A 13,967-nucleotide genomic window follows, 5' to 3' on the forward strand; every position below is an offset into this window, starting at 1 on the left:
CTGTATGTTGGTTTTACTGTATTAGTCCTTTGGCTGAGAAAGGGGGTTTTATCTAGTGTCTCAGATACAGTAGCTGTACCTGATAGTGTACATTTGGAGGTCTTTGCTAAGCCCTACTGTGCCAGAGGGAACTTGAGAGTGGTGCAGGCCTGAGTCAACAAAATTTGTCACTGCTTCTCTGTTGTTGCAGCCCTTCCAGAATGGTCTTTTGAGAAGGATAGCGTACTCCGATACCAATTACGGGGGGGTGGCAGTGCTCGCAGAACACATGCCCAGCTGCTCCTGCGCACACGTACCCCCTCTGGAACTCTGCTAAGCATGACCTCAAGGGACTCCAATGAATACATCGTTATGGAGGTAAAGGAGCACCTGTGTTTGTCTTCGCTTTTACACACAGCCCCAGAAATCAGGGCAATGTTGTTTACAGAAAAATTGCTTGTGAATGATGATCTCTATCATCATAAGCATAAACGTCTTAATGTCCCAAGTTGTTAAAAAAAAGGAAAAGAAAAGAATACCCCAAGGAGTGCTCTTTTCCTGTTGTACAGTCCTTTGTCTGCTGTGAACATTACAAAAAAAAAGCTTCCAACAGGGCACCACTTTTGGTTTATTCCATCTTAGCTTTCATTTGATACAAAAAATACCAGGACCTTATTTGCACACTGCCTCCACACTTTCAATAAGCACTCAGGAGAACAGTAGTGCTGTATTGTAGTTGTCACTAAACGAACCAAAGAACCCTATGCAGGTCACAAAACAAAACAATTGGGCTAGGCAAGGTCGGTGTTGGAGAGGCAGGCTGAGAGTCAGTTTCCAGGAAGGCAGAGAGAGCTTTCGTCAATCCAAAGGGAAAGGCAAGAACGGTGTCAGTGAAGCAGGCTAGAGTCAGTAACCAAAAGACTGAGGCGAGAAGAAATCTTTAGAAGAGTTTTGAAATTGGAGATGAGCAAGGAGAACAACAGGCTATTTAATTCCCAGCAATGAAGTGTGGTTTGAGGATAGTATAAATAACAGGTACAGTGAAAGACAAGAGGTGTGTGCTGTCGTTTCCAAGAATTAGATTAGGCAGGTTTCTGATTAACTGAAGTCGTGGGAATGCTGTGGCATTTAGGACGGTTGAGTGACTAATTATGATGGATCGTGACAGTAGCGGTGTTTGTACTCAGGAGGCAGGAAGACCTTAAAAGACAAGGGTAGCAGACACAAAAGAGAAAAGAGAACATACTATTCCCACCAAAAACACTGGCCATTGTATGCATATATGCATAACTAAAGTGAACTGCCAAGCCATAGCCCTACTCCAACTTTTGTCACTCCATGAGATCTACATGAAGGAGAATAGGATAAATAATTTAAACACAGATACATTGCATAAAAATTTTACAAATTATAAATAAACGTAATTAACAGAGAATTGACGTTATGTCAGCAGCCTTGTCATGGAAAACTTTTTTTCAACACAATACTAAGCACAAAAGGGAGAGGAGACAGATTCTCAGGATCAAGACAGGTATATTGTCTGATCTTGAGAATCACAGATGGACTGATATCTGTTGATGTCTATATGTGGATATAGAAATATCAAGGGACAACTGGACAATTTTAAGTTTCTCCAGAAGTAGACACTTGAATAAGATAGGGCTCTGTTCCATGTCTACAGTCTCTTTCAGTGCCTTATGACAGCAGCTGTTGCACATTTACAGCAGACCTATGTTTCTCCCTGCAGATGGTGGACGGGCACTTTGGCGTGAGGGCAAATCTTGGTGATGGAGACCATTACCTCCAGTTGCCAGCATTGCGCATCGACAATGGCCAGTGGGTCTTACTCAGCCTTGATCGCCATGACAATGTTTTCACACTGCGCCTGGACCAGGGAGGTGGAGCACGTGAGATCACTGCTATGCTTGGTCACAAGAGAGAGATCATTGTTCACCCATCTAGTGTGTTGCTGGGAAACAACCTCTCTGACTACCAGCATAGTGACTTTCAAGGTAGAGTAACAACAGATTTTAGTATAGCATTTAGTATTTTTCCATGATATATCATGAATAAAACATCAACAAAAGACTGTGAAAACATAAGGGGTGATGATGACTCCTTTGTGACCTTAGGCTGCATGCAAGATGTGAGGCTGAACGGGCATTCCTTGCCCCTGGATGGGAAGAGCACGGAGTTCCACACTGTCCTGGAGCGCCGTGGAGTCCTGCCAGGCTGTCACTCTGACGCCTGCAGCAGCAAGCCCTGCCGCAGCCCGCTATACTGCGTGGACCTGTGGAGGAAACACGAGTGCAGGTGGGTTGGGTACTGTATACCTGGGGGTATTCCTCCCTTCTCACCCCCTAAAACAGATTTATTTTTCCAGGTACTCCAGCTTAGCAAGTCATCGTGTGAGCTCTCCATTTCAGTTACTTACAACTTGTTCTTAGTCCACATTCGGTGTCTTTGCAGCTACATGTTTTGTAAACCATCTGCAAATATTTTTGTTTGCATTTGGGTACTCTTGAACATACCGCCACTTTCTGATGTAAGGTATAGAGCTAGCAGTAATATATATTTATATTTGACAGGTATAGAGCTAGCAAAAATATAAATGTATAAATAAAATATATGTATTTATAAATCTAGAGCAAAAATAATATACATTAAATCTCTTAGGACATCTGGTATATTATAGTAGTATCTGCCTTTTAACTTTCTGCATTCCCAACATTTTCATACCCTTTTAATAATCTGACCTTGATACTTCTGTTTTGCTGTGTGTTGTGATTGAGCTGTTCTCCAGCCTTACACAGGCCCAGCTAGAAATCACAACTGTAAAGAATTAGTGTTTTTGGAAATTAAGGTATTCTTGCACTGTTAATTGGGTAAAACACCATGATCACCATCCTTTAGGCATGACCACACTTTATACAGTATTAAGGTATCCAACCAATAAGAAAGAGCATAACACTTTTTGTTTTCTAATAAATCAGTATGTTAACAAATTAATACATCAATTAATCTCCCTCCCCTTATTTAACAAAACAAATTGATATTTACAAACTTAATTGAAAATGAAATGTACTGTATATTATGTGGGCTCCCCAAAAATCCCACTCTGCAAACTGATAGTCACCTTCTCTCTACACACAACCAAGCCAGACTGACAAGATGCATTTTTTGCTAAATAAGAGATAGCCATTAATAATATCATTTTATCTGGGCTAAGAGACAACATATGTGTGAAGTAAGGAGATGTATAGATGACAAAAAAATCTATGTTCACTTGCAGATCCATGTATAGATCGCCAAAAGCTCAATACGTTTACATTGCCAAAATTAATGCATAAATGTTCCTAATTCTGACTGGCACTTCCTACACTGAGGAAGTGTCATTGCAATGACTTTTGTTGGAGCCAAACAACGTTTGTTGGAGTTAAATAAAACTTATATGACAATTTGATTTACTTCTTTAATCTTTTTTTGTTTGTAAAAGGAAAAGAAACATTTCTACAAATCTCTGATTGTTGATCCTCACTTGAAGTTTTATTTAGCTCTGTTTCTGAATGCAATCTAAAGGGTAAAAATGAACATGGTGAATTAAAAACCTAAATAAATACAATTCTGAAATATTTTTTATTGAAGTTGAGCACTTCATTTTTATTTGAAAATCAGATATTTCCAATTTAAGTTTATTTCTTAAATGTGTTGATCAGCTCTTCAGCAGCAGTTAGCGATAACATAATCTGGTGATATTTATGAGGTGAAAGATTAATGCTGCACATGTGGGTCGAATGTCAAGCCTGATTCAAATAACACCCCCAAGTTTTTCCATTTCGACTGAAGTTCAAGTACAGTACCATCCACGGGTTTGGATCCATTGGCTTTACAAAGTTGATGGGGGATGACAAAAAGCATGACTTCTGTCTTGTCACAGTTTAGATGAAGGAATTTTGAGTCATCCATATTTTTGTCTGAAATGGAATTAGAGAGAACAGAGACAGCCAGATAGCTGTAATCGTAAGCATTGCTTGTTCTTTTTTCAGGTAATATGCCAAGAGTTTGCTCAGTTTATTACTAAATTCATAATGCCTCTGTTTCAAATAAAAAAGCTCTATTTCACAGATTCAGTATAAATTGAGTTGAATTTTGCTCTTGTATATATGAAACGTTTTCAAATTTTCACTGAAGGAGAGCTTTTATGAAGTTCCTTATACCAAAGTAGTTATTTTTTAGAAAACACTTTCTTTTTTTATGTCTTTTTTTATATGGCACATAAGTTATTATATTGCCTTTCAGGGTAGCCTTTGCAACAGCCCATAAAATATCAGGAGTAACAGATTATTATTATCTTGTATGTTTTGTTTGTTGGGCAAAAGAGAATTGTTACATCACCACCTTTTACATACAAAATAATGGGCACTCAAATCTATTGTTAAACTAATTAGTGCATGATCAGAAAAAGCCATTGATCCAGTAGTACTGTATGAAACCTTATGCAAATAAGTTTTGGGTTAAAAACTAATCAATATGTGAATAAGAATTATGTGCATTAGAGTAAAAGCTATAATCTCTTATTAACAGACTAAGCTCTCTTCAGATATCAAATTCTGAATTGTTCAGTGTTTTAGCTGCTCCAGAAATAGGAAATGGTGAAGACCTGTCTAAAACTAGGATTCAATGCACAATTAAATTTGCCAACTAGAAGTTTGACAGTGGTAGTTAAATAATAATACATCTGACATAGTAAATACTGAAGAATCAGCAGTAGGAACATTATTCAGAAGAGTAGTTGACAGCCCTTACAGAGTTCCCAAGATTGAAATAAATCTTCTCCGTGGGTCAGTTATCCATTATATTAAAATAAAAGTAAAACATTATTCATCAATTTTGCCATGTTCCTGCTTTTAGATGAATATGACGAAAAGTATATTTATTTGACTCAGCCTTGTTAAGGTCTAAGAGATTAGCCTCCTGAAGAAAAGCAACAGCAGCATTGTCTTTTTTGAGACAAAAAAAAAACGTTTACACTTAATATGATTGTTCAAACCCTTCACTTTCCATTATATTATTTGACATTTACTCATCGCTGTAGGAAATCATTTTGGGAATTAAAGAAGAAAAGAATAGTAAATGTTGGAATACAGTATGTTAGGTAACTGGAATAATTGAGTAACATAGTAAAAAGGAGTCCATAATCAACAATAAATCAGAGCTAAAGAAAACAAATTAGGGTCTACCTTCTAAGCAGATCTCCTTACGCAATCAGTCACTCCATAGCAGGTGTACTGTATACATGCAAAGAAGAAATCAAAATGTTTTAAATAAACAAAACCATTTTTTTCCACATTTTAAACAAGATCACTTAGTTAATGCAGACTTTCAGGGCCATTCACTTAAAAAACAGATTTTGCACCAAAAAAATATTCAAATACCCCTTTATCAATTCATTTTCAATGTTGTTAGAATTAACATATTTCTTTATTAAATAAAAAATAGTATGTCTATCAGTCTATAACTAACATGTCATCAATATACAGTATATAAAGATTTTCAACCAGGCAAAAAGAATAAAAGCTAGAAAAGCCATTTAACTGCCTTAGCTTCATTACAAATAGTCACTGAGGAGTCACTCATTAAACAAATCCCACAAACTGGTTAGTTATGACCAAGTTCTACAAGAAATGTCTCTACTTCTTGCAGAGAGCTAAAATAATGCAAACGATGCTGTCAGAATTTTAGAAAGGTAAATAAAACCTCTAAAAATCCCACTGTCAATAAGAAGTTTTCTAACTTTGTCAAAAAGCTTACATTTTCAGGGGATTTCCACGGACAGATCTTGCTATCGACAAAGCTTCAATTTACCCTCTAAAACCCTTTGAAGTTTTAACTACAAACTCCTTATCCCAGAATTGCAAGAAGCGAATAATGACCGCTCTCAGGGTCCTGATTGAGCACGCAGAGCCTGATGGGCCTCCTGTATATCAAAAGAGCAACTCAGAAGAAGGCTCAGCCATATAGGTGGTCTCTCTTGTAAAAATGCATGTAATATTTGATTCCCCTCTGCACTGTTGTGAACGCCAAAATAACACAATATTATCGATTCTTCCATAATTTCCCCAATCATCCATTTAAGCTTCCAAACTTCAAGGGCCCTTTTTGCTGCTGCTAACGCTCACTTGCTACATGAGAGATTTGTAATTCTCTCCTCATTTTCAGTGAGCACTAGAGAGGGAAGTTTCACAGTGATACTATAACTTAAACTTTAATAAAATATGGAAAATGAACAGACACACGCTACCAGTACTGTAATGTAATCTCTGTCCTTCCTGTGTTAAACTAGGTGTCCAGCTGGCAAGATGACAGTGGAGGATGGTATTTCTGGGCATCTGCACTGTGTCCCCTCCCCATGTGGGCCATCTGTCTGCAGGAATGGGGGCACCTGTGTTGCCCAGTCTCCCAGGAGCTTCACATGCGTCTGCATGGAGGGATATAAAGGCCAGTGGTGTGAAGTCAGTCTGGTGAAAGCAGGAAGGATGGCTGTCCTCAGTCCCAGTTCCATCTTGGCCATCAGCATGTGCCTGCTGGTTTTCTTTGGTAACTATGATAACAATTCCTTAGTAACATTAACATTGGTGCACTGTTGGCCATGTTTAAAATGCTTAGAATACATACTACGTAAAATGTATATCATGACATTTAGTAACAAATATGCTTATACAGTGAAATAGTCTGTTGTTTAATATAGCACATTTTGTACTTTTGCAGTATTGGTAAACATTCAAATTACATATGTTGTCTCATTTTAAAAACATGAATTTTCAAGTTTGTTTTCAATCACTCATTTAAATATGAAATATTAATTAAGACTGTATTAAAAAAAGAAGAAAAGCGTATTTCAGTAAAAGCCTCAAAAAACTCCAATATCCTGCACTATGAGGGGCTAAGATGTCTTTTGATCGTTTTCTGCATTCTTGGGCAAGTTGTAATTATTATTTATGGATTCCAAGATCAGCAAACACCTGTGGGCACTGGACCTGGTTAGCATGGGGGGTCACTGGATCTAAATTGAAACAGCTAGGCCACCTACATACACTCTTTGTAGCACAAGCATGAAATTATGTCATTGGTGACATGCGTTGTGACTGTAAATCATGGGGTTTTCATTGTCTGTGCACTTATCCCTAAAACAGGAGGCTAGGAAGATAGTTTCCTCTCCAAGCACACTTGTTTTAGAACAACAATAGTGAAAATAAACTATTTTCTTAAAGTCGATGGGAGCATGCGCAGTGTGAAGTGTCATTACACCCCACTCTTCCAAATTCCAGAATAACCGCCCCTTTCTTTAGTGTTCAGGCACAGAGTGATTATGGAAGTGATGTAGTAATAATAATAAAAAACTTTATTTTATATAGCGCCTTTAAAGGTAGCTTCTCAAAGCACTTCACTGAATGACAGCAACAATAAATAAAAAGAATACACAAGATAAAACGCAGTTACAATACACAGATGAGACCATGGATGGTGGTACTAAGTATAGTAGGACCAGAAGGGTAAAGAACAGAGCCAGTTAAGTAAAGGCTCTTCTAAAGAAGAAGGTTTTGAGTTTGGATTTGAAGGAGTTTAGAGAAAGTGACTCACTGATATCCTTGGGGAGAGAGTTCCAGAGCTTGGGGGCATAACAGGAGAAGGCCCTGTCACCCATAGAGTGTAGACCGGCTTGGGGGACAGATAGGAGACCAGAATAAGAAGAGCTGGAGTAGGACGATAGTAGCTCAGACAGGTACTGAAGTGCCAAGCCATGCAGAGTCTTATAGGTGAGCATGAAGATGTTAAAGCCGACAAGAAACCTAACAGGAAGCCAGTGCAATGACTCCAGGATAGGAGTAATGTGCACTAGACCTGGTCAGGATTCTGGCTGCTGAATTTTGGACATACTGCAGTTTGTTCAATATAGATTTAGATACTCCAGTGTCATGAATGGTCCACAGCATTTGACGAAGGGTTGGTGATTAGACACTATGCAGTGTAACCTATGCAGTGTAACCCGAGACAAATAGGAGGCGGACATCAGGGAAAACACACAAGGGTTTATTTGCAAAGGTAGTGCTCAGTGACAACTGGTGCTCTGGTAAACAGGGGAAAACGAGGCATCCAGGTACAAGCTAATCCATGGGGGTAAGTCAGACTTAACAAGACCAATTTCAGACCTGTACCCATTAAGAGACAAAGTGACAGCGATCAGTGAGGTAAGATTTGAACCATTTGAGGGCAGTGTCAGAAATTCCAAACACAGTCTCAAGACGAGAAAGTTAGATGTTATGGTCAACAGTGTCAAAAGCAGCACTGAGATAAAGAAGGATGAGTATAGAAAGAGAACCAGAATCAGAAGCTGTTAGAAGATCGTTGGTGACTTTGACCAGGGCCGTTTCTGTGCTGTGAAGTTGACGGAAGCCAGATTGGAGGGGTTCAAAAAGGTTGTTTGTCATGAGGTGGTTAAGTAACTGAAGTGTGACAGCACGTTCTAGTATTTTAGAAAGAAAGGGTAAGTTGGAGATGGGGCAAAAATTGTTAAGATTGTCGAGAGCCATATTAGGCTTTTTTGGCACGGGAGTAACGGCAGCAGTTTTGAGGACCGTTGGTACAATGCTAGTGCTCATGGATTTATGTAAAATATGGGACAATGGGACAGAGAGAAGAGAAACAGGAAGTGGTGGGAATGGGATCTAAGATAGATGTGGTGGGTTTCATGCGTGTAACTATTTTTTTGTTTTGGATAAGGAGGGAGGAGGTAAAATGTCATCGACATGATCAGCAGTGTCAATACGTTAAAAAAAATTACAAGTGCTCTCAAGTACGCTTCTCAGTGCCAGTGCTCACATTAAGGTAGGATATTCTTTTTTCTAAAATAGGGAACATTACTTGTTCACTGTAGCATGAGTCACTTGCTTTTATTTACTGGAATTCTAGTGATGGGTATCGTTATTGTACTAATGTGCCCACAGTCTTTTTATTCCTATATCAGAGCTTCAAATTCACAGTGGTAGATCAAGTTGGACTGGCAAATGAAATAGTAGATCTTACATTAAAAAAGGTTGGGCACCCCTGCTCTAGGAGGTCAGAGGAAGAGAAACAAGATAAGGAGGATAGAACAGAATTTACAAACCCTGGCAGATCAATTGATCGCCTGTTGCGGAAATTTACAGAGCGTGAGGGGAAGTGTTAGAAACAGGTAATTCCAGATTGAAGAGAATAGCTAAGTGGTCATAGAGGCCTAGTTCAAGGAAAGAGCAGTAGGAGACAAAAGAGTCATTTGCAATGATTAAATCTAGGGTGTGTCTTTTGTTATGTGTAGGGCTACAAACAAACTGAGTTAGATCAAAGAATTCCCAATAGAGAGAGGAAATCTTTAGCCATACTGGAAGACCTTGAATCAATGTGTATATTAAAGTCCCCAAGAATAAGGATCCTTTTAAACTTAAGGCATAAAAATGAGAGTCAATCAGCAAACTCACCTAAAAAGACTTCGCAGGGCTTGGGTGGTCTATAAACTATGGCAATGATAGAGACATTTAAAACAAGTCACTCAAAAGAAGAGGGAGGTGGTATAGTAATAGGATTTACATTTTAAAAAAGGTTGTAAATCACAATGATGGCCTCTCCTCTGCCTGTGGGACACGGAAGGTCAAACAAGCTATAGCCAGGAGGATTAGTTGATTATACAGCAGTCCATTGTTTTGTCTGTGCCAGGTTTCGGTTAAGCACAATAATTCAATTTTCTATGATAAAGTCACATAAAAGAAGAGCCTGGCTGTTTATGGAACGGGTATTGAGTAGCGCTGATCTGGCCAGTCTCGGGGATGCAGGGAGAAGCGGAGTGTGTTCCAGGCGCGGTAGTGAGAGAAGATTTTTGAGGTCGGCGCTGGTACCGGATGGACTTACAGTCTTGCGCCGAAAGGCAGGGATAGAGACTCTGCTGGCAGACGAATGAAAGAAACGGCATCCCATGCTGTGATGGAAGTAGCACCTCGGTCGTAAAATCCCAATAATACGGCAATCATCAAATGTGTCTTTAACCAGGAAGAAATTTTATTTTAGTTGAAGCAGTTGCAGTGCGGTGTACCTCAGAGACATGTTCGATGAATCCAAGATGGTGCAACAAGACGGGAAGAAAATCCAGAGTAAGGCAGTAGCAGGTGGTGAAAGTCTTCAGTCTTCATCTAGAAGGGTCTCTCTTACAGGGTGACATTTGGAGACAGTACTAGATAAAAAAATTAACAAATAAACAATTTCTTAAAGAGCCATGTCTTTAAGTTCAGCCATTTCCATTTCAGATCTGAAAATGGCAAAAGCAAATTATTATGTTCTCCTCAGTGGTATAATCCTATTTAGGACCCTAAGGGAATTTATTTTGTAGTAACTGCAGAGATTCACTTTAAAAGTACTTATAAAAAGTAAGATGGATATATATTAATGTTGATGTTCACATGAAACAATAAAACGATGTGAACATCTCATATTGGACAATAAAGTGATGTTATGCAACTTGCTGTTTTGAGACTTTACAGTTGACATTGCACTTTGTTTCTCCTTTTTTGTCATCCAGCTGTTCTTGTGGCTGTGACTGTGTGGAACCAGAAGGGCAGCCCCAGCAAGTTCCAGAAAAGAGGTGTTTATCACATTCCAGCTGAGCACGAGAGCTGGGAGGACATTCGTGAAAACATCCTCAACTACAATGAAGAGGGTGGAGGTGAGCAGGACCAGGTAATGGCCCAGATGAGGAAGCCAGTGTTTTGTAGGGGAACTATGACTAAATTCAGCCGCTAAAAAATTATATTAATTATAATATTTGCTTACACTTATATAGCGCTTTTCTGGACACTCCTGCTTAGCTTCAGTGGGTTGCCAGTTGTGAGTTGCAGGGTCATATGGCTGCTGGCTATACATGTGATTATTGTATTTTATCGCCTGCATCCAGTTACAGTTCTGTGCAAAAGTTACTTTCCTTTTGTAGAATGCATATGACATCACAGAGTTGAAGAGGCCACTGTGCTCCAGTTTGTCGCAATCCTCCTCCGGCACCACAGCACCCCTCCTAAAGTCTTCCCAGGGATCACAGGAAGAGGTTCACCCAGGCACGATGGCAAGCTACCATCAGAATGCTACTGGTGTTGCCAGCGGCCCCACAGACTTCAAAAGCTATGTTTCCCGCATCATTTGGGAGGCAGACAATGACGATCAGTCTTTCCCAATGGACTCTTTTCAAATTTACCGCATAGAGGGACTGGATTCCTCAGTGGGCAGTCTCAGCACTTTGGTGTCTGAAGGTGAGGAGGACTTCAATTATGATTGCCTACAGGAGTGGGGTTCAAAATTTGAAATGCTGAGTGAGCTCTACCGGCGGCCAGAATTTGTCCTGACATACAGAGATGTTATGCAAAAGGAAAATCCCTTTTGATGGTGCCACCATCCCCAAGTTATTGTTACTATTTTGAATATTTTTGTGGGATACGGGGAGAAGAGGGTGAACAAACAAAAAGCTCCTCTTTTTTAACTAAATTGCTGAGACATCAGAAAACGTTTAAAAGAGCCAAAAGCTCGGAAGATTTAAGAGGATATTTTTTCTTCACGGTGTTTCTAATCTTTTTAGAATGCATTTTCTAATCCCCTTATCCAGTACAGGGTCACAGGAGGGAGCTGGAGCATAATTTGGCATGCACTGAGTGCAAGGCAGGATACGCCCTGGATGGGACACCATTCCATCGCAGGGCGCACACACTCAAACCAGGGCCAATTTTTATGGAAGCCAATTAACTTACCAGCATGTCTTTGGGCAGAAATTGGAGAACTTAGTGGAAACTCATGTAAAAATGGGAAAAACAGACAAACTCACCACAGATTAGCTCCGCAGGAAAAAATATATTTATTATACATAACTTTTAAATGGGAACAGTAATGGGTGCACATAACCATTGCATATAGAAAGAATTGTGTTGTAATTTTAATCATCAAGTAAACACATTTTAACTTGAAGTTGATTAAGCCATAAAAATGAACTGGGGATTATATATTTTTTCTCTTACCTGTATTAATATATTATTTTTAAAATCCTCTATAGCTCAGAGCTGTCGTTCCCTATCATTTGTAACTTTCTTAGGTCTTAGGTACTAATCTAACAGACTGACTACAACACCACAGCTGATCACATACTTTGAGAGCACTTCACTCATGAGCTCATACTAGCTAGGAGATGAGACTCCAAGCAAACTATTCAACACGGTTCCATAATCTGATTTCATTTGCACAAGCAGAGGAATCTCTATGTTCTCCCATGGATTAGTGAATCAATTTACGAGAGAAAAAATTAGGCGCTGATAGCAAAAAACACCTTAAAGTCACTATGCTGGTAAATAAAAATGGTCAGCTTCATTGCAGAGTTTGTGTACTTTTTATAGGTAGTTGAATTAAACTATTAATATCAGAAGAGTCAAACTGTTTAAAGAACATGCAGAATAATGTACTTATATTTCCCCAAGGTAATAATTTAATTGAGCTCTGAAGGAAAAGCTCCTTCTTGGATGGAGCTGTATGGAACCCAAATTTAGAAACACCCAGTATACCTGAGAGTCCAACCAGCAGGACAGCCTTTATTTTGGCAGCTTGGAAGAAGTCAAATGAGTGTGCCAAGCTAAAGGGACATAATCAGGGAGGTGAGGAGACACAATTAAAAATATAGTCAAAGTGCCAGTATGATGTTCATTATGGGTGGATGGAGTAGGTTATGAATCTCAAATGAAAAAAACTTGCTTTACAGACAGTAATTTGTATGAATTATTTCTTTTTTTTACTTGTTGTGGAATGGAGCTGGGGTAGAGTAACACTTTGGTGTGCTGATTTACCCAATGTTTTTGCTTAAACATGAATCCAGTTATTCTGAAAAAATCATCTTTGAAACACACAACAAGAGTGCCATTGAAATACAAATGTAACTGCATCACATTTTTGTATATTTGTACAGTAAATATCTCAATATCTTTATTTTTTTCTTGTTTTTTGACAAATTGTAATCTTCTAATGAGCTATCATATTGAATCATCCAACATATGTGAATAGCAAGAGTGATACAGGAAGGTGAGGGGATAAACTGAAAGACTTAAGTACTAGTGCTCACAATCAAAAATGTAAAGTTCCTTTTTACTGTGGTGATTTCTCACAAAAACTTAAAAAGAGAATGACCTTATACCCTCCATTGACAATTAACATATTGTAGTAATGTCAGTGCACTGTAATGCATGTTATTTGTACCATGGTACTCATGACACAGTAACCATGTTGTGGTGCATACCATTCTATAACTATTGCTTCTAATTTTGTAAGGAGAGCTGTCCTTCTATGCTGTATATAATGTACATAGTGTTGTTTTGTAGCCACCTAATGTCTGATATTCCTTTTGTACATGACTTTTAATAAAACTATTTTCCTCAGGATGTTACATGGTGTTTGGTGTTTATCTCTGAAATAAAGATAGCCAAATATGTGTGCATTGGTGTGTGTCTATTTAATCTCTAAATATATCAGTATTGCACAGAATGAGTTTCCGTGATTACCGATGAATCTGTTGACAGTTTAGCTTTCGAAACATACTGTATGAAACAAAAGATATGCATTCTGATAGGGATTCCTTCTAACTTAATATTGTTCGACCTTAGGGCAGCCTTTGATACTGTCAATCATAATTCTCTTTTTACTGTGTGTTTTGGAGATGTCTCCCAGGGTTCACACTGGGATCAGTTCTATTTAGCATGTACAGTTCCTTACATACAGTGCCAAGAACAGTGCCTTAGGATTTTCACAACTTCCACATATTTGAAACCTTAAATCTTATTAGATCTTAAATTAAGTCCTAATAATACTTTAAAAGATTATACTCTCTCAACATTAATCAGTCTTCAAATAATGAAACATTCAATATCCATATGAGATAAAGT

General features: G+C 38.5%; 1 protein-coding gene across 3 annotated transcripts in view; it reads left to right on the forward strand.

The window, feature by feature from the left end:
• The window catches only part of LOC148651377 (neural-cadherin), a 163,034-nt gene extending 149,568 nt beyond the window's left edge, over positions 1–13,466 (forward strand). For 2 of the 3 annotated variants that reach the window (XM_088601573.1, XM_088601575.1), the window contains exons 28-33: positions 191–357; positions 1,727–1,991; positions 2,112–2,292; positions 6,323–6,576; positions 10,586–10,743; positions 10,994–13,466. In XM_088601573.1, coding sequence (XP_088457699.1) covers positions 191–357; positions 1,727–1,991; positions 2,112–2,292; positions 6,323–6,576; positions 10,586–10,743; positions 10,994–11,437 — 1,469 coding nt within the window. In that variant the 3' untranslated portion in view covers positions 11,438–13,466. The remainder of the gene's footprint in view (positions 1–190; positions 358–1,726; positions 1,992–2,111; positions 2,293–6,322; positions 6,577–10,585; positions 10,744–10,993) is intronic. The other variant, XM_088601574.1, reaches the window with a different exon arrangement.
• The last annotated feature ends 501 nt before the right edge of the window (positions 13,467–13,967 follow it).

This window comes from Lepisosteus platostomus, chromosome 12, assembly GCF_059453375.1.
Source record: "Lepisosteus platostomus isolate fLepPlt1 chromosome 12, fLepPlt1.hap1, whole genome shotgun sequence".
In the NCBI taxonomy this organism is placed as follows: domain Eukaryota; kingdom Metazoa; phylum Chordata; class Actinopteri; order Semionotiformes; family Lepisosteidae; genus Lepisosteus; species Lepisosteus platostomus.